The sequence below is a fragment of the Myotis brandtii genome, unplaced genomic scaffold (genome assembly GCF_000412655.1).
Source record: "Myotis brandtii unplaced genomic scaffold, ASM41265v1 scaffold1031, whole genome shotgun sequence".
Classification (NCBI taxonomy): Eukaryota; Metazoa; Chordata; class Mammalia; order Chiroptera; family Vespertilionidae; genus Myotis; species Myotis brandtii.
The window spans coordinates 448,875-469,445 of NW_005353465.1; the positions used below are offsets into that span (position 1 = coordinate 448,875).

The 20,571-nt window shown below is 45.7% G+C and overlaps 1 protein-coding gene across 1 annotated transcript; it reads right to left on the reverse strand.

The window, feature by feature from the left end:
- Nucleotides 1-16,100: 16,100 nt before the first annotated feature.
- On the reverse strand, nt 16,101-18,357 carry TMEM253 (transmembrane protein 253). Its single transcript, XM_005856554.2, has 7 exons — nt 18,344-18,357; nt 18,096-18,239; nt 17,626-17,736; nt 17,476-17,532; nt 17,075-17,185; nt 16,807-16,953; nt 16,101-16,457 (listed from the first exon to the last, which is right to left on the reverse strand). Exons 2-7 carry the CDS (start codon nt 18,201-18,203, stop codon nt 16,377-16,379), a joined length of 615 nt encoding a protein of 204 aa, XP_005856616.1. The 5' UTR covers nt 18,204-18,239; nt 18,344-18,357; the 3' UTR covers nt 16,101-16,376.
- Nucleotides 18,358-20,571: the final 2,214 nt, after the last annotated feature.

Sequence of the window (20,571 nt, forward strand, 5' to 3'; positions counted from 1 at the left end):
TCCTGGTTCACAGGTCAATGCTTGACCACTGAGCCATGCCGGCTGGATGGCAGCTCTATTCATAATTTTTTGAGGAACCTCCATACTGTTTTTCATAGTGGCTGTACCAATTTACATTCCCTCCAGCAGTGTATGAGGGTTTCTTTTCTCTACATTCCCTCCTGCACTTATTTCTTGTCCTATTAATAACCATTTAACCAGTGTGAGGTAGTCTATCATTATTGTTGTTTTTTATTTTATTTTTCAACTAGAGGCCTGGTACACGAAATTCGTGCACAGGGCGGAGGTCCCCTCAGCCCAGCCTGTACCCTCTCCAATCCGGGACCCCTTGGGGGATGCCCGGACATCCCTCTCACAATCCTGGACTGCTAGCTCTTAATTGCTCACCTGCCTGACTGCCTGGTTGCCCCAAACTACCCCCCCTGCCGGCCTTGTCACCCCTCATGCCTCCCCCTGCCAGCCTGGTTGCCCCACGCATCCTGCTTGTTCAGTCGTCTGGTCGTCCCTCACTAACCCCCCTGCTGGCCTGGTCTTAGGCAGCCATCTTGTGAGGGTATGAGGGTTAATTTGCATATTACCTCTTTATTATATTGGATTACAGTTTACATTCAATATTACTTTGTATTAGTTTCAGGTGTACTTTACAAAGTGTTCCCCCTGATATTTTCAGTACTCACCTGGCACCATATATAGTTATTACCATATTCTTGAATATATTCACTATATTCCCATGACTATTTTGTAACTACCAATTTGTACTTCTTCATTGTGGTTTTGGCTTGCATTTCCCTTATAGTTATATCTGTATTTCCCTTATAACTATATATCATATATCTGTTGGTTGGGTCCCTTTTTATGAGCACAAACCACATTTGCAGCCCATCCATCCTGCAACCCAGTATCAGAGGTTACAGGTTTGGACAAATTTTCTAGTTCCTTCCCTGAATTCTTTTTAAATTCCTTGATATTGTTTGTTGCAATCTATTGCAAATGAAACTTCTAGTCTGTACCTCTTTTTTTTTTATCCCCACCGGAGGATATTTTTTCCATTGCTTTCCAGAGAGAGTAGAAGGGAGGGGAGGAGAGGGAGAGAGAGAAAGAGAGAAACATGGATAGGTTGCCTCTCGTGTGCGCCCCTACTGGGAGTGAGGAGCAAACCTGCAACTGAGGTACATGCCCTTGACCAGGAATCAAACCTGAGACTCCTGGGTGCATAGGCCGATGCTCTAACCACTGAACACATTGGCCAGGGTATAGTCTGTCCCTCTTCAGATGATTTTATTGCATCCTTATTCTCTTTGCTTGCTTTTCCCTTTTCAAAGGGCATTTCTTCCCTACAATACTTTTTTGACTTAATTAGCCATGCAAGAGATTTTTTTATTTCTAAGTACATGCTTATTTATCTCTGAAATTCTCTTCCTCCTTCACTTTAATAGTTTCTGGAGTCTTTGGTGTTATTTACCTTTAAAACTATATCTTTCCATTTTTCCAAACTAAAAGTTTCATTTAAGAAGTAAGAAGAGTTTTTGGCCCTGGCCAGAGGGCTCATTTGGTTGAGCGTCTTCCGTGCACTGCAAGGTCACCGGTTTGATTCTGGTTGTGGGTTCAGTCCCCGATTGGGGTGGTTTTGGGAGGCAACTGATCAGTGTTTCTCTCTCTCTCTCTCTCTCTCTCTCTCTCTCTCTCTCTCTCTCTCTCTCTCCCTCTCCCTTCCTCTCTCTCTTCTCTCTCTCCTCTCTCTCTCTCTCAATATCAATAAAAAGCATTTTTTTAAAAGAAGAGTTTTTGTCTCAATATAAGAAAAACCTTTAAAAAATATTTTGAACCCAAAATTCCTCACTGGAGGAATTTTGAAAATTCATCTATATTCACTCCACTCAAACGTAACCATTATATGTTGGCATATACAATTCCAGTAAGTTTTTTCCCCTATGCAATCGGTGTTTTTTGTAATGAAATTGTCATCATTCAAATATACTGTTTTGGTTTAATAATATATTAATATATGATAGATAAACACTCCTTTATTTCATTAAATATTATTCTACAGCATGTTTTAAAAAGGACTCAAGTAGTCCAACCAGTATGGCTCAGTGGTTGAGTGTCAACCTATGAACCAGGAGGTCAAAGTTCGATTCCCAGTTAGGGCACATGCCTGGGTTTCAGGCTTGATCCCCAGTAGGGGGCGTGCAGGAGGCAGCCGATCAATGATTCTCATCATTGATATTTCTATCTTTCTCCCTCTACCTTTTTCTCTCTGAAATCAATATCAATATATATATTTTAAAAGGACTCAAGTAATCCTGGATTTTTGTAGAATAATTAGAACAGTAGTCCTAAATGACCACTCAGTGGACAACCAGAGTAATTTGATATTTATCCTTCTACACTTTTTCTATGCATATACTTTTAGAAAAACAAAACCAGCTATATACCAATTGCTTTGTAATGTGCTTTCAAATATTGCAGTAAAATTTACATAACATAAAATTCACCATTTTAATTATTTTAAAGTGTACAATTCAGTGGCATTTAGTAAATTCTAAGTGTTGTATAACCATCTATTATCTAGTTCCAGAACATTTTCAGCTTTGCAAAAAGAAACCCTGTAGCCAGTAAGCGGTCACTCCCTGTTCTTTCCTTCCCCCAGCCCTTGGCAACCACTAACATGCTTTCTGTTTCTATAAATTTGCCTATTTTAGATATTTCAGATTAATGGAATCATACAATATGTGTCCTTTTGTGTCTGGCTTCTTAACATAATATTTTCTGGGTTCATCCATTTTGTAGCATGTTGGAATAAGAAATATTCCATCATATGGATATATGCCACATTTTGTTTATTCATTCATCAGTTGATGGACATTTGAGTTGATTCCACCTTTTGACAACTGTGAATAGTGCTGCCGTGAATGTTCATATGCTTTTCATTTGTTTGTTTGTTGGTTGGTTTAAACACCTGTTTGGTATATGAGTGGAATTGCTAGATCATGTGATACTTCTATGCTTAACCTATTGAGGAACTGCCAAGCTATTTTTTCTTTTTTTAAAATTTTTTATTGATTGATTTTGAGAGAGAGAGAGAGAGAAGGGGGGGGAGACATTGATTTGTTGTTCCACTTATTTATGCATTCACTGGTTGCTTTGCTTCTTGTATGTGCCCTGACCAGGATTGAACCTGAAACCTTGGTGTATTGGGTTGACACTCTAACCGAGTTATCTGGCCAGGGTCCACCAAACTATTTCCCACAGTAGCATTTTAAATTCCTATCAGCAATACATGAGAGTTCTAATTTCTCCACATCCTTGAAAACACTTGTTTATTTTCCATTGTCATTTTTTATAGCTATCCTGGCAGAGGTGAAGTGGTAAAGTGGTATCTCATGGTTTTGAATTGCATTTCCCTAATGACTAATGATGTTCAACATAATTTTCATTTGCTTATTGGTCTTTTGTCAATGTTGTGGATTCAATCCCCAGTTAGGGCACATACAGAATCAACCAATATTTGTCAATGTTGTGGATTCAATCCCCAGTTAGGGCAAATACAGAATCAACCAATGAATGCATAAATAAGTGGAACAACTGATCTCTCTCTCTCTCTCTCTCTCTCTCTCTCTCTCTCTCTCTCTCCCTTCCTCTCTCTCTAAAATTAATCAAAGAAAAATATTTAAAGCACATTTGTTAAAGAAACAAAAAACAAAGACCCAAAGAGGTGATTAGACACAGGGGATTATATACTATTTTAAAAATACAAGGTGAGAAATTGTGAAGTGACAAGGCAAAGGAAAAGGGGTTTGGACTTACGGGAGTGGTACATTGTGGGAAAGTAAACATGAGAGGGAAATTGATGGAAGATAAGGGTTATTTTAGTAAAGTTTTTTTGTGAAGACCCTTCACGGTGCTGACTCTCTGTCTGCTGTGATAATGATTGTTTTTCTTCCTCCTGCTCTGGGAAAGGAGTTGGGGGAAGACCTCAGGGAAGCTTCTCAGAGTAGGTGAGGCCTGAGCTGAGTCTAAGGATCAGCTGCAGATAGCGACACGAGGGGCTGGTAAGGGGCTAACACTAGATACCACAGCTTGAAGTAGGCATGGAAGTAAGAAACATATGTGCCAAAGTGAGATGTTTTGACATGATATGGCTTTGACTCCCCATTAGTGTTATAATTGTTTTAACTTCTCACTACTGTGCGTAACACACAGCCCTGACCCATCCAGCCTTGTACTGAGTCAGTGCTGTCACCATCGTCATCCTTGGGCCAATCAAAAATGGAAAAAGAGGGAGAGGGAGGGGGTGAAGCTCAAAGATGGGGTGGAAGTGTTTATCATACATGTTAATAATTTAAAGAAACTTTCTTTAAGGCTGCATGCCACCTTCCTCAGACTGCTGTCACTGAAGAGTTAAGTGCAAGGAAGGGGATGTGGGAGATGACACTGGAAACACAGGCAGGGGCCAGATCACAGGGGTCATTACACCATTTGAAAAAGCTTGGACTTAAACTTATAGGTGATGGGGACGACGAAGGACTTTAAAATTTTAATTTTATTTTAGAGAAAAGAAGAGAGAGAGAGAGAGAGCGAGAGAGAGAGAGAAGAGAAACATTGATCAGTTGCCTCTAGCACTCATCCCGACCAGGAATCAAACCCACCATCTTTTGGTGCATGGATGACACTCCAACAGAGCCATACCAGCCAGGGCACAACTGAGGGCTTTTAAGCAGGGAAGCTGGTGGTCACATTTAGGTGGCTAATGTGAAAGGTATCTGAGAAGGACAAACCGGGAGGCATAGAAACTATTTAGGAAGCTTTTTCTGTGGTCTAAGTGAAAGGTGGTGATGAAGAGAAAAGGACTCATTCAAGAGCAGAAAAATCTATAGAATATGGTGAGTAACTGGCTATAGGAAATGAGGGAGATGAGTTTATTTATTTAAAAAAAGTTACATAATAGTAGTTAGACATTTATAAAATTTATGAAGTGATCCCTCTGATAAGTCTAATACCCACCTCCATATGTATGGCTCCATACATAGCTATTACATTATTGGCTATTTGAGGGAGAGTAGTTTAGTATTCACCTTATGTGACCAAGTGATAACACCAGTTAAGATAGAAAATTCAGAAGGGAGAGTAGGGAGTAAATACAAGGGGAGGATTTCAGGTTTTGGGTGTGTAATATGGTTCTTGTAGGTCTCTTTTTAAATAGAAGAATCTTAGAGAAGTTAGACATTAAGTTCTTGAAAATTTTTCTTATTATATCTCTTTATGGCACTAGTTTTCAAGGAGGGAGGCTATTTAGAGCCACAGAGGACATTTAACAATGTCTGTAGATTTTTTTAGAGATTTTTTTGTTTTCTTTTGTTTGTTGTGTGTGTGTGTGTGTGTGTGTGTGTGTGTGTGTGTGTGTGTGTGTTTAGAGCGAGAAGAAAGGAGAGGGAGAGAGAGGAGAGAAACAATGTGAGAGTGAAACATTGATTGGCTGCCTTTTGAATGCCTCCTACCGGGGATCAAGCCCGTAATCTAGGCATGTGCCCCAACTGGGAATTGAATCTGCAACCTTTTGGTGCATGGGATGACACTCAACCAACCAAGCCACCTGGCCAGGGAAATGTCTGTAGATTTTTTATCGTCACAACTGGGGAGAGGTTGTGCTACTGGTATCCAGTGGATTGAGGCCAGGGATGTTGGTAAATATTCTACAATGCAGAGGATACCCTTCCACAACAAAGAATTACCTGGCCCAAATGTAAGTAGTGCCAGAGTTGACAAACTCTGTTCTAAGGACTAGCAGAATACTTACACCTTACTTTAGAATGTTGCTGAGGGCCAGTCATTCATATTAGAGAACTTGGACGGACAATTAAAAAACATCAGTGCCACTGAGAAACCAGATCCTAGTGTTGGAGAAGAAATTAAAGGTCATCTATCCCAACCATTGAGCTGACATTTGCTTCAATAACCAATCAGTGCAGAAGTGCATTGCACGAAATACCTCCAACATATCCAGAGGTTCAGAGTCCAATTTCAAAGCAGCTCATCTTTGGAAAAGTGTTCCGTTTCTTCTCCTTTGGTCTCTCTATAACAAGTAACCATTGGCCCTGGCCAGGTAGCTCAATTGGATAGAGCATCATCCTGATACATCAAGGTTGTGGGCTCGATCCCCTGTCAGGCCACATACAAGAATCAACCAATAACTGTACAACTAAATGGAACAATAAATCAATGTCCCTCCCTCCTTCCCTCCCTCCCTTCCTCTCTTTCTCAAATCAATTTAAAAATACAACAACAACAAAAGTAGCCACTGGACCCAGCTTCACTTCTTAGGTTCACAAAGAACAGTTTCTCTTCATCATAATTATCTTTGAGATTTATAAAGACATTAGTCCTGCCCTAACTGGTTTGGCTCAGTGGATCGAGCGTCGGCCTGCGGACTGAAGGGTCCCAGGTTCGATTCCAGCCAAGGGCATGTACCTTGGTTGCAGGCATGTCCCCAGTGGGGAGTGTGCAGGAGGCAGCTGATCAGTGTTTCTCTCTCATTGATGTTTCTAACTCTCTATCCCTCTCCCTTCTTCTCTGTAAAAAAAAATCAATAATATATATATTTTTTAAAAAAGACATCAGTCCTGTTTCTTCTATGCCATGACTTCCTTTGAGTCCTCTTGCTTTATCTAAAGCATAAGAGTAGGTGCATAGCATTTTCTTTATATATAAAGGAAACACATAATAAAGTAAAACAGATTAAATTGTACCTTGGGATTGGGACTTGGGGAAAAATATTTTAAACAAGAAAACTTTACAAAGGCAAGGTAAAATAGACTAGAATCAACACAGACAACTCATTAACTCTAGACAGAACACAGGAAGAGTTTCTGGTAAGAAAAATAAGCCTAAAATTAAGATAAGTAGAATCAAGAATAACATGCAACATCTATAATAATAAAAGGGTAATATGCTAATAAGACCAGACATCCTTCCAGATGTCCTTCCTGATGAAGCTGGGGACAGAGGGAAGCCAGCCCGGGTTCCAGGTGCTTGCTGGAGGAAGCAAGCTTGGGTCCTGGGTGCCAGAGGAAAGCTGGTGCCGCTAGCCGGGGGAAGGAAGGCCTACTCTTGCACAAATTTCGTGCATTGGGCCTCTAGTCCTATATAATAAAATCCTAATATGCAAATCGACCAAAGGGTGGAACGACCAGTTACTATGACACACACTGACCACCAGGGCATCGACCAAAGGGTGGAATGACCGGTTGCTATGACACACACTGACCACCAGGGGGCAGATGCTCAATGCAGGAGCTGCCTCCTGGTGGTCAGTGTGCTCCCCCTGTGGAAACCCCACTCAGCCAGAAGCCGGGCTCACGGCTGGCTGGCAAGTGCAGCGGCAGTGTTGGGAGCCTCTCCCGCCTCCAAGGCAGCGCTAAGGAGGCAGCGCTAAGGACCCCTTGGGGGATGTCCACCTGCCGGCTTAGGCCCATGGGACCGGGGTGGGAGTGGACTGCCAGGCTGAGGGAATCCCCCGCCCCCCAGTGCATGAATGTTGTGCACCGGGCCTCTAGTAAAATATAAATTAAATAAGGCAGAAAAAAACATAGACATAGAAGGTAAAACAAAAGAAACAGAAACAACTCCCATTTAGTAAATGGCATCTGAATTTCAAAGAGAAGCAACACATAGCAGCTTAGTAGCAGGTTATCTCTGGCCTGAGGCCTAAGGAAATTGTACAAGGAGGCTCTTCCCTCTGGATTTTATACAGGGAAAGCAGGTTAAAACATCAAAGACAGTGGTTTCCCCTCCTCCTCATTTCTCCTCCTCTTCTGGGGTTAGGGGAAATGGGGGAGGGGTAGAGTTAGAGCCCTCATAAACACACACACACACACAAATGTAAGGTGTACAAGAGGGGCTAACTGTAGGGACAGTTCTACAAATTTGCTTTAACAAACTGGAACGTTTTTAACACATTATTATAATTAGGGGGAAAAGGCGCCAAGTAAAAATGTTTTCCAGCCTTTTCTCCTGTGCTGAGTCACTGCTCAGTCACCAGTTCAGCTCAGGGCAGTCTCCCAGGTTCCCCGTGCTCTGGAGAGGGGCCTCTGATCCCCTCAGTGCACAGACCCTGCCCTATTTATAGGAGACACTGTCTCCCAGTGACAACACTGCCACCGTTCTGCTCAACTCATCAATCAAATATCACACTTGAGGCAGCACCGCGGGGCAAGCCAAGATGATGGGTGTGGACACAGAGCAGCACAAAATGGGCCTGGACAAGAAAATGAAATCCAGAAACTCCACTGAATAATCTTTCCTCGCTGCGATTAAGAACATCTTGGTCCCAGGTGGAGAGGGGTGAGTCGCTACCCAGGATTCATCAGGCCAAGCAGGCGAGGTCAGTTCGGATTACTCCTAGATAGTGGAGCTTACTGATTTCCCTGGCTTGGCTCATTTCCAGGATTGCATAACAGACAGAGGCCCAAACGGGTGAGGATGGCTCGGAAGGGCCCTGCGCTTCCCCGCCTGCTCGCATTGTCCAGGTCCGCGCCAAGCGGAGTGTGCCGCGGGCCTGGCGGACTCATTGCAGGGGAGGGATTTGGGCAGCGCCGGCAGCGTGCAGAGATTCTTTCTCCAACTAAGCCGCTGCCACACGCCATTACCTCGCGGAAGGCTCTCTGAGACCTCAACCCGGGCAGCCGGGAGGCCACGAGATGGCAGCAGAGGACACAACCCGGTCCACAAAACCTGAACCGTCTGCAAAAGCAGCTCATTTCATTTGGGAAATATCATTAGTTGCCTGTAATGCTTATAATCATGTATTCAAGGCCAGAATACATGTCTGAAAAAGAAATGAGCATCAACATGGAGAATTTCCCACCCACCACAGAATTCAGCTGCATATGAAGCCATATGAATAGGACATTTCTCCAATGCTTAAAGCTAGGTACATTGGCCAAGGCCTTTAAAAACTGACGTCAGCAGGAGCCATGTCATTAGTCACTTCTTCCTGTGAAGTTTCAATAGGCAGCAATTTAAGTAAAATATGAGTGACTTCCACAGCAGCTGCCAAACTGACCAAGGGGTAGATACTTTGTTGGGAAGCATTGCAACAAAGTAGAATGCTTTCAGGGAGTAGCCAGGGACTCTGGCACTAGGCAGAAGGGAGGGGTAATAATGAGGTCACAGGACAAGCCTCACAGACAGTCTTCACTTGCAGCTGGCAGAGGATAGTGCACAGGAAAGGGGCGTTAGTAGCACTGGGGCTAAATCTCTGATCTGACTTACTAATGCTCCTTTTGTTACACATCTGTCCCTCCACCAGTTGTTACCACCAAAAATGTCTCTAGTCATTGCCAAATAACCCCTGGGGGACTAAAGGCTGCTTGAGAACCGATGCCATAGAGCGATTTGATTTTAAAAGTTTTAAGAACATAATGTTAAACCTCTCCAAGACTTGAATTTCAGAAAAGGCCCGGAAAGCCTACAAAAACCGTATTGCACATCTAAAACCTCAATTCTGTCAATGTAAGAAAAGTCCAAACCTGTAAGGATTTTTATGAGTTTATCTGATAAAATAAGGATCAAAAACAAAAAAAAAAAGAGAAAAAAATGAGTTTATTTGAGTCAAACTGATGATAATTGCTAGGAAGCATGATATCAATGGATTGAGAAAATGCTCAGGAAAATGGCAATTGTACCACTTATGCTAAACATCAGAATCAAAGGGGAAAACATAAGGGGGTTACAGGAAATTTATTGGCAATAGATTAGGAAGGCAAGAGAAAGCAAAAGGTGGGGTGGGGATCTCTGGGACTGGATAGAAAGTAGAACCAATAGACACACACTTATTTTACATAGGTGGGTATAGGATAGTTAACAATTAACAATCCTATATAATAAAAGCCTAATATTCTAAGTGTCTGGTTGTCTGGTCATCTGTTCAACCAATCAAAGCATAATATGCTAATGATATGCTAAGGCTGCTCAACCTCTTGCTATGACATGCACTGACCACCAGGGGAAACACTCAGACCGGTAGGTTAGCTTGCTGCTGGGGTCCAGCCCATTGGGACTAAGCGAGATGGGCCGGACATGCCCTGGAGCCCTCCCACAGTCCCTCGCCAGCTGGCCAACCTCCTGCGTCCCTCCCGGCCTCGATCATGCATCAGTGGGGTCCCTTGACCTGGCCTGTGCCCTCTTGCAATCAGGGACCCCTTGGGGGATGTTGGAGAGCCGGAGCTGCCCCCTGGTGGTCAGTGTGCTCCCACAGGGGGAGTGCCGCTCAGCCAGAAGCCAGGCTCACAGCCTCCACGGCAGTGCTAAGGACGTCCGACTGCAGGCTTAGGCCCGCTCCCCCGCGAGGGCTCTCCAAGGGCTCCTGGACTGCGAAAGGGTGCAGGACGGGCTGAGGGACACCCCACTCCGGTGCATCAATTTCATGCACCAGGCCTCTAGTTAATAATAACAATGATGCCGAAACCGGTTTGGCTCCGCAATGAGGGGATTTGTGGTCTGCTCTGTGCAGTGGTTGTGCTTTGATGGGTCCAGAAAAAAGGAAGTTACTTTGATATTGATATTCCAAAGATATGTTAACAGGTATGTTATTATACATACAAAAAAACATGACAGACAAGCTCAGTTTGATTGACTTTTGTTAGGGAAAAATGCCAGCCTAGGACAAAATGGCAATTGTACTACTTATGCTAAACATCAGAATCAAAGGGGAAGACATAAGGGGGTTACAGGAAATTTATTGGCAATAGATTAGGAAGGCAAGAGAAAGCAAAAGGTGGGGTGGGGATCTCTGGGACTGGATAGAAAGTAGAACCAATAGACACACACTTATTTTACATAGGTGGGTATAGGATAGTTAACAATTAACAATCCTATATAATAAAAGCCTAATATTCTAAGTGTCTGGTTGTCTGGTCATCTGTTCAACCAATCAAAGCATAATATGCTAATGATATGCTAAGGCTGCTCAACCTCTTGCTATGACATGCACTGACCACCAGGGGAAACACTCAGACCGGTAGGTTAGCTTGCTGCTGGGGTCCAGCCCATTGGGACTAAGCGAGATGGGCCGGACATGCCCTGGAGCCCTCCCACAGTCCCTCGCCAGCTGGCCAACCTCCTGCGTCCCTCCCGGCCTCGATCATGCATCAGTGGGGTCCCTTGACCTGGCCTGTGCCCTCTTGCAATCAGGGACCCCTTGGGGGATGTTGGAGAGCCGGAGCTGCCCCCTGGTGGTCAGTGTGCTCCCACAGGGGGAGTGCCGCTCAGCCAGAAGCCAGGCTCACAGCCTCCACGGCAGTGCTAAGGACGTCTGACTGCAGGCTTAGGCCCGCTCTCCCGCGAGGGCTCTCCCAGGGCTCCTGGACTGCGAAAGGGTGCAGGCCAGGCTGAGGGACACCCCACCCCGGTGCATCAATTTCATGCACCAGGCCTCTAGTTAATAATAACAATGATGCTGAAACCGGTTTGGCTCAGTGGATAGAGCGTCAGCCTGCGGACTGAAAGGTCCCAGGTTCAATTCTGGTCAGAGGCATGTGCCTGGGTTGTGGGCACATCCCCAGTGGGAGGTGTGCAGGAAGCAGCTGATCGATGTTTCTCTCTCATCGATGTTTCTAACTCTCTATCTCTCTCCCTTCCTCTCTGTAGAAAATCAATAAAATATATTTTAAAAAAAATAACAATGAGGGGATTTGTGGTCTGCTCTGTGCAGTGGTTGTGCTTTGATGGGTCCAGAAAAAAGGAAGTTACTTTGATATTGATATTCCAAAGATATGTTAACAGGTATGTTATTATACATACAAAAAAACATGACAGACAAGCTCAGTTTGATTGACTTTTGTTAGGGAAAAATGCCAGCCTAGGACATGACTACCTACCATGAACTTTTAATTTCAGACCATCCTATGTGGTTAATTTGGTTTCTGAGTTTGTGAGGCCACTATGTAGGCCTCCCCTGAGCTTGTCAGGTTTAGTATGGGGCCCTTTTTTGTCCACAATCCCTACCATATGTTTGTATAATAGAGAGACTATAATTGAAGGACTACAGCCTGAATCTGGTCAATTAAAAAAGTAGTTATTAACATTTTAAAATAAGATGACTTCACATTTAAAAGCCAGAATTTTTGACTTTTATAGGAAAACTGGAACTATGGCAATACTAGGCTCACAGTCCCACATGGCGTATGTTTGGATGGAGTTGAGCGGGGGGAAGGCCATTAAATAGAATGTATGCTTATTACTTTACCACAGTTCTCACCACTCCCTATTACCTTATACCATTTCACTCATTTTCACTACTCCTCATCTCTATAGGCAATTTATTTTCAACCTCTGACGTGCTTTATAGTTTTAAATTATTTTCTATGTGCGATTCTATTTTAGCCTTGATAAGTCAGTAGAGAAGTTAAATACTGTGATTATTATCTCGATGTAAACAAAACATAGTTCAGAGAAGTTTGATTCGTCCAAACTTATATAACAAAACCAGAATCTTTAGCCCTAGCTGGTTTGGCTCAGTGGATAGAGAGTTAAATACTGTGATTATTATCCCTGATGTAAACAAAACATGGTTCAGAGAAGTTTGATTCGCCCAAACTTATACAACAAAACCAGAATCTTTAGTCCTAGCTTGTTTGGCTCAGTGGATAGAGTGTCAGCCTTCAGACTGAAGGGTCCCAGGTTCGATTCCGGTCAAGGGCACATGCCCTGGTTGTGGGCTCAATCCCAGTGTGGGGTGTGCAGGAGGCCAGCTGATCAATGATTCTCTCTCATCATTGATGTTTCTCTCTCTCTCTCCCTCTCCCTTCTTCTCTGAAATCAATAAAAAGTATTTATATGTAAAAAACTCCAGAATCTTTAGATTTCCTCTTCAGTTCTGTTAATTTTGGGGAGAAAGTTTCTATCAAGTATATATATGTAAAAAACAAACAAAAAACTCCAGAATCTTTAGATTTCCTCTTTCAGTTCTGTTAATTTTGGGGAGAAAGTTTCTATCAAGAATTTCATTTAGTGATTCATGCAACAAAGCCAAAGAAGTAGATACGGGCATAACTGCTAGAATAGATGAGTTCCAACTGCTAAGCTGTTCAAGTATCACTGCATGACTACCTACCATGAACTTTTAATTTCAGACCATCCTATGTGGTTAATTTGGTTTCTGAGTTTGTGAGGCCACTATGTAGGCCTCCCCTGAGCTTGTCAGGTTTAGTATGGGGCCCTTTTTTGTCCACAATCCCTACCATATGTTTGTATAATAGAGAGACTATAATTGAAGGACTACAGCCTGAATCTGGTCAATTAAAAAAGTAGTTATTAACATTTTAAAATAAGATGACTTCACATTTAAAAGCCAGAATTTTTGACTTTTATAGGAAAACTGGAACTATGGCAATACTAGGCTCACAGTCCCACATGGCGTATGTTTGGATGGAGTTGAGCGGGGGGAAGGCCATTAAATAGAATGTATGCTTATTACTTTACCACAGTTCTCACCACTCCCTATTACCTTATACCATTTCACTCATTTTCACTACTCCTCATCTCTATAGGCAATTTATTTTCAACCTCTGACGTGCTTTATAGTTTTAAATTATTTTCTATGTGCGATTCTATTTTAGCCTTGATAAGTCAGTAGAGAAGTTAAATACTGTGATTATTATCCCTGATGTAAACAAAACATGGTTCAGAGAAGTTTGATTCGCCCAAACTTATACAACAAAACCAGAATCTTTAGTCCTAGCTTGTTTGGCTCAGTGGATAGAGTGTCAGCCTTCAGACTGAAGGGTCCCAGGTTCGATTCCGGTCAAGGGCACATGCCCTGGTTGTGGGCTCAATCCCAGTGTGGGGTGTGCAGGAGGCCAGCTGATCAATGATTCTCTCTCATCATTGATGTTTCTCTCTCTCTCTCCCTCTCCCTTCTTCTCTGAAATCAATAAAAAGTATTTATATGTAAAAAACTCCAGAATCTTTAGATTTCCTCTTCAGTTCTGTTAATTTTGGGGAGAAAGTTTCTATCAAGAACTTCATTTAGTGATTCATGCAACAAAGCCAAAGAAGTAGATACGGGCATAACTGCTAGAATAGATGAGTTCCAACTGCTAAGCTGTTCAAGTATCACTGCAAGTGTTTAACTTTTCTTTTTTAATGACTATTTCTGCTTCCCTTCTCCTTACAGGAATATGAAAAGACTGCCCGTCTAGCTGTCTTGAAGTTGGGTGTGGCTATATGACTCGCTTTGGCCAGTCAAGTTCGAGTGGAAGTGGTATTTGCCCCTCTGAGGCAGAAGCATTTAAGAGCTCATGAACAATTCTTCATGCTCCGGGAAGGGGTGTGGGGGTGCTCTAAGCTTCACAGTGACATGGCAGGATCTCGAAGTGGTGGAGGTCCATCTGCTTGGGTACCTGAGTAACTTACAATGAGCAGAGGCGCCTGCCTACTACTCTAGACATGTAGTGTGAGAGATAAACCTCTGTGGTTTTAAGCCATTGCGATTTTGGCACTGTTGCCACAGCATAACCTAGCCCAACCTGACCCATACAAGGACTCATTTGCATGGCCGCTGAACTTTTTCAAGAACTAGAATGTAATTCCTAGACCTGAACATGTCACTAAAATTTGTAGTTCCTATCTGGAAGACAGTGAGAATCAATTGTTGATTTTTTTTTTTTTAAACCCCTAATTTCCTCATCCACCTCCACCTTCTAACTTGGAAGAAAATTATTTTCTGAATCCTTCCCACACGAGCTTTCCATTATTCTGGCAGTTGGACTGGGAGGAGAAGAGAGCGGCCCGGATCCTTTTTCCGTTCCAAAAGCTAATCCCAGAACTATCCCCACCCACTAGCACTCACATAACCTTGTCATAGGGCGCCTATTACCACTCCCAAGGTGTCACCAACAGAAAGGAGTTGCCGCTGGCACCGCTGCAATGTTAGGGCAAGGCAGCCAGGCTGCGCTCTTTCCTCGCTGGTGCCTGGGCTTGGCCAACTTCGGAGAAGCAGCATTCTCCAGGGGAAAGAAGCCTTCTCAAGTGGGAGCAAAAATGAGTGTGCGGCGCACACCCATCCCGGGCACTATGTGAATGTGGGGTGAGTTCTTTTAAGTCCTCCAGCTCTGGGCAATTTCTAGTCGGGCTCATAAGCTGCCCTGATGAGGACTCCGGGGCCTCTACCGGTTTTTCTGGGCTTTTCTCAAGCCCGCTTGTGCTTGTCATCTTTGCACACTTGCAAAGTTCACAAACGGTGGGGGTTGCGCGCAACACGAGCTCCGGCCACCAGACGGCCTCCGGGATCAAAGGTCGGCGGGGCCGCGAGAGGCTGCGCCTGCGCAGTCCCACTCCCGCCTGGGCGAGAAGGGGTGGCGGCAGCGGGCTCCTTCCACCGCGTGCTCGCAGAGGCGGGAAAGTCTTAGGGCGAGCCGCCGCGCCCCTCCCTCTTCCTGCCCCGTCCACCTGTCTGCTGCCCTGGGAGCCGGACCTTCTCAGGCGGCCAGACTTCGGGGGAGGGCGGCGTGAAGGGCCCTGGGCTTCTGACTCATCATCTCCAACCCCCTTCTCGCGCGCGCTCCAAGTCTCAGGACTTTAGACTTGGGCACCGTCAGAGGGGGCGCGATGACAGCATTTGGGGAACCCCAGCTTTGCCGAGGGCCATCCCCCACCGCCTGCGGGTTTCCGAAGCTGCCAGAGAGAGGATCATGGAGCCACAGTCAGCTCTCAGTTCGCCTGGTTGGGGTAGCGGCGCCCCCTTTCGGAATAACCCGCCTGGCTCCTCCCTGAACGCCGGGCCAGTGGTCGCGTCCGAGGAAAGTCGGCTAGGCCCGGACTTTCTGCTCCTCACGTCACTCAGCAGATGCACAGCGCCCTCACCGCGGAGAAAAGGCTCTTTATTTCCCAGCAGGCCGCGGGGTACGGGGCATCATGGGACTTGTAGTCTCCGCTGGAGTACGGAACCAGTCGGAGGGGGAGAACTAAAGCACTCAAGAACTGATTTCAGAGAGTCGCCGCGTATGGGAACCTGGGTTTGGAGTGAATGGGATTATGAAAGGTGGAAAGAAGGGACATAGTGAGATGAGGAAGATATGAAGCTATATGGGACGGGGGTGGGTAAGGATCGAAGGAGGGAAGCTGAAAGTTAGCCTAAGGATGTCCTGATGGGGGGCAGCTTTTCAGGGCAATGGGGTGAGGGAAGAATCTGGTCTAGGTACAGCTTCCCCTAGACGAGAAAGGGGCCTAGTCTGAGTGGAAATTGAAGGCATTCCCACTGGATTGCATGTAGGTCTCCAGGGCCTCCATCTGTTTTCTGAGTTTGGTGGGGTGCAGTAGGGTCCGGAGAACGCTCCCACAGGGTAGGAGAGCAGCGCTTGTCTGCTTCCCTTGCCACCTCATTCAGTTGTTTGGTTTGCTGTGCTAGCCACCGCGGGACCATTCTCCAAATCAGTAACTTCCTCCAACTCAGAGAGACCCTGAAAACCAGACAGAAGTGTGAGGGGTGAGAAAGGAGGAATCCTCGACAAAAGCAACTTCCTCCTTCTCTCTCATTTTCTTCTTGTGTTCCTATAGCCCTTCTAATATTTAGGCAGCTTTCTAATGCTCTCCCCACATTTCTGGGTCCAACCATTTAGACATCCAATTCCCTCTTACCCACCACTAAGGGAGATATGTCCAGTCAGAAAACTAATTAGCATGAGTCTAGGACCCCTTTCTTTCCTCCCTGCCCCATTGTTTTCCTTTAAGTGCCATTGGCCAAAATAGCCATTAAAAAAAATGAGCTCGTAGGTAGCTGCTCCATATTTTCCTCCCTGCCCTCAGTACCTCCTGCAGCTCCTGGTAGTGCAGACTCTGTCTCCTGCAGCATCCTGGCTTCCTCTGGTTTAACAGGAGTAGGGAATACGCTGAGACCAGCACTCCTCCTAGGGTGAAAGCCTCAGCACTGAGCTCCAGCACCAACAAGCCTTCCAGCTGCAGGTAGACAAGGCTGAGGATGCTACAGGGGAACCAACACCTGTTTGCCCCTGCCCTTATCCCTCTCCATCTCCTTTTGCCTCCTCGTCTTCCCATCTTCTCCTTTACTCACCGGTACCATGGAGGAGGCAGGTGCTGCAGGCCCCAAGGCTGTCTTCATCACCTCAACCACCACCACAATGAAGCCCAAGATCAGATTGATGGTGTTGAATATCATCATGGCGCGCACCTGCCAGTGAACCAGTTCAGCCCTGCCTAGCCTAAGGGGACTCATTGCAACCCCAAGCCCAACCTGCACCTACCCGAAAACAGAACTCAGATTTTATTCTCCTAACAGGGCCCTCAGCCCTCCATGTTTTTTGCTTTTTGCCTTAGTCTTTTAAGATTGTCAGGCAGAGAGCTAACAGGATTAGCTTGGAAGCCACTTTCTAGGTTGAGGGGTGTGGTGTGTGTGTGTGTGCATGTGTGTGTGTGTTTTGGGTGGTCAAAGAATAGTACTGCATTCACTTCCCCTCTCACCTTCCAAAGGCGGGGTGCTCTGCGCAGCTCAAGGGTAACAATCCCAGTGAGGAGACCCTGAATGGTGAGAAAGGCAAGTGTTGAGCTCTGGTCCTATTAGTGAAGGGCCCCCAGGATCTTTCTTCCGTCCTCTGTTGTGGTGGATCTTACCAATGCTCCAGGTCCAAGCGGCAGTGCGGTGGCCATGTGACAAGCAGAGTTCAGGCAGGCAACTGAGACAGCCAAGGGCACCACAGCCACTGCTAGCCATAGTTGGCTCACCTGGAGGCCAGACGCAGCGGAACTGTCAGGGATCCCCTCCCTCCTCCCAACCCCTGCAATTGGCCCGAATGCCTGGTGGTGGGAAGTAGCCAACCAAGGGCAGTGAAGGAAGGGGATATCATTTAATTTGTTCCGCCTGATGTCATAGTTTAGTTACTTACCTATGTGCTTTCCCCACATGATGGAAGCTGCTCATAGATGAAGGGTTTTGCCTTATTTATTCTATGCTCCCCCCACCCTCCTCCCTCTCAGAGTCTAACGTTTTCAAACACATGGTAAGTGTTCACAAAACATAGATGGAATTGAATTGGGGTACAAGTGGATATGCTGAAGCTTGGGGTAGGGCATCCTGGCCTCACCGCCAGCACCAAGAGGTGCCCACTCTGCCTGTGCCTTGCCCAATGCTGTAGCTTTTCCAGACGAGGGCTGGGTCTCCCTTGCTCTTGCTGACCAGCTCTGTCCCCCATGGCTCCCTTGATTGCTGAAGCTGTTTTTTTTTCCCCCTGGGAAAAAGGCAGGAGACAGGTCATGCAGGAGCCTCTATTTCAGCTGCCCCTCCACATGCTTCTAATATCCAGGGAGTTGAGGCTCAGGACCTCTCACCTACCTACTCTGAAGCAGCTACTTCAAGGGACCCAGCTGGGCTTGGAGCTCCTGGTGGGGCCTGGTGGCTCAGAGCTGACAACAGACTTGTCTTGGCTGAGACAGGCTGTCAGGGTTGGGGTGTGGTGGGGCAAAGGTCCCTAAGAGGGCCTAAGGATCCAGGAAGTGGCCGTAGGTAGATACCAGCCACTGTTCGGTCCACAAGATGCCCAGCTCTGCCTTGCTTTGTTCCTGTTTCCTGTTGCCTCCATCTCTGCCCATCCTGGGTTCCTCTTCTGATCACTCACCCATGGATGCTACCACCCTGGGCCCTAATTCTGCCCCTCGCCCCCATTTCCATCTAATCTTTCTCCTTTTTCTTTTTCTTTTCTTCCTCCTCAAATAACTTGCTGTTCCCTAGGGAAATCCCACATTACTGTCTGGATTGTTCCCATGTCATTACCACTTGCAGCTTTGTCCCCAAACCAGGCAAGGTTTAATTCCCTTGGCTTCCTATCTGTCCCTTTCTGAATGGTTTCTCCTCTCTCCTTCCTCTTTTGAAGGATTTTCTCTAGATGGGACACTGACAAAGAGGATGGGGTGCCCTATTATAGTGGGGATTGTTTTTAGCTCAGTGATAACCTGCAGCTAGGCATGTATAGAAGAGAGTCCCCAAATGGTCAGTCTTGCGAAGGATGCTATTGCAACAATTAATATTTTTGAGAGATACAAGTTGCCTTGCAGCCCTGCAGCCAGGCTGACCTGGACTGAAATCTCAGCTCTGCCACTTTCCTAGCTGTGTGACCTTGAATACATTATTCTACCTATTTGAACCACTGTTTGTTCAAACTGAGTTATAAAACGGGGGCTAATAATATGACTGTGAAGGCTTGTTGACTCATGGTGGGTGCTTAGTAACCATTAGTGGCGCTGATGAGGTCATACTGTTGTGCCTGATGCCCATATACTAAAGGGCTTATTCAGAAGCTAAGCTGGGGATATTTATTTCTACAATAGGAAGCAGAACCAGCGGGGCCCAAATATATATTTAGAGATCAAAAAGAGGAAAGATCCATCTTGATGCAGAGCCTGAGGTTTGGAGGCAGCCAGACCTATGTTCAAATTCCACATCTACCTGGCTGACCTTGTGCAAGTTACTTAATCTTTTGTTTGCTTACCTATAAAGGGAAGTTAATAATACCACAGGGTTCCTTTGAGTATTAAGAGAAAATGCATATAAACCAGCTCAGCCCAACACCTTGCACATAAGTGCTCAATAAATGCTAGTGGCTATTATCATTATTATTATTGATGATGAAAGAAGACTGAGCCAGAACACCCTTGGGAGTTAGCACCGGGGCGGCTGGGTTCTGTGAGGAAAGCGGCCTTCTTTGTAAGCCACTGATGCCCTGCTCAGTGCCGAGCCTATGCTCTTCGGAGCATTGTGCCCTCTCTTCTTTCCTGGGGAGTGGGAATCACACTTAAAATGGCTGAGAGCTGCTGTGGATTAACTTTATTTGGTAGCGGTGGACGGTCTGACAGAATGTGAGGTGCTGGGCTTGCACGGAGGCTCCCTGAGCCGGCAGGCCAGGGGAGAGAGACTCTTTAGCCTCGTTTTCCTTACCTGTAAATGCGACCTAACATTTCAGAGTGTAATGATAAGGATTGTATACTATTAAATATGTGAACAGGTATCCAGTAATTTCTGATTAGATCTGATTACACCACTTAAAAACACATAGCCCTGTCCAGATGATCATCCCCCACAGGGACGGCGCTGCACCCCCTCATCCGTTCACCCCCCACAGCGCCGAGCAGAGTGCCGGGTACTCAGTAAGCACTCAGCACATATTTGTTGTATTGAAGAGCCAGTAAAGTGACTTCAGGAATGGAAAACAGAATTCGAGAGGAAGGTGCAGGAATTGTTTATCAAGAACAGAAAGGACCGAGGAGTAACTTTAAATAATGTTTCTTACACGGCAGACATGAGCTATCTCTATCATCGCCCCTCCTCCTCCCCAAAAAGAGACACAAATTGAAGGGAGAGGCTTTGAGATAAAACCCCAGGAAGAACTTCCCGAGTCTGTGCATGTCGGGGCAGAAAAGGCGGCCGCGCCAACTCCTTCCCTGGTATGTCCGGGTTTAGGGTGGGAGGGGCGGCGCGGCTCGGAGGCTGGGGGAAGGACGGGATGACCTTTCCCAATCTCTCCCGGTCTCCGGGAGAAACCGTCCGCGCCCCACCCCCTCCCTCCG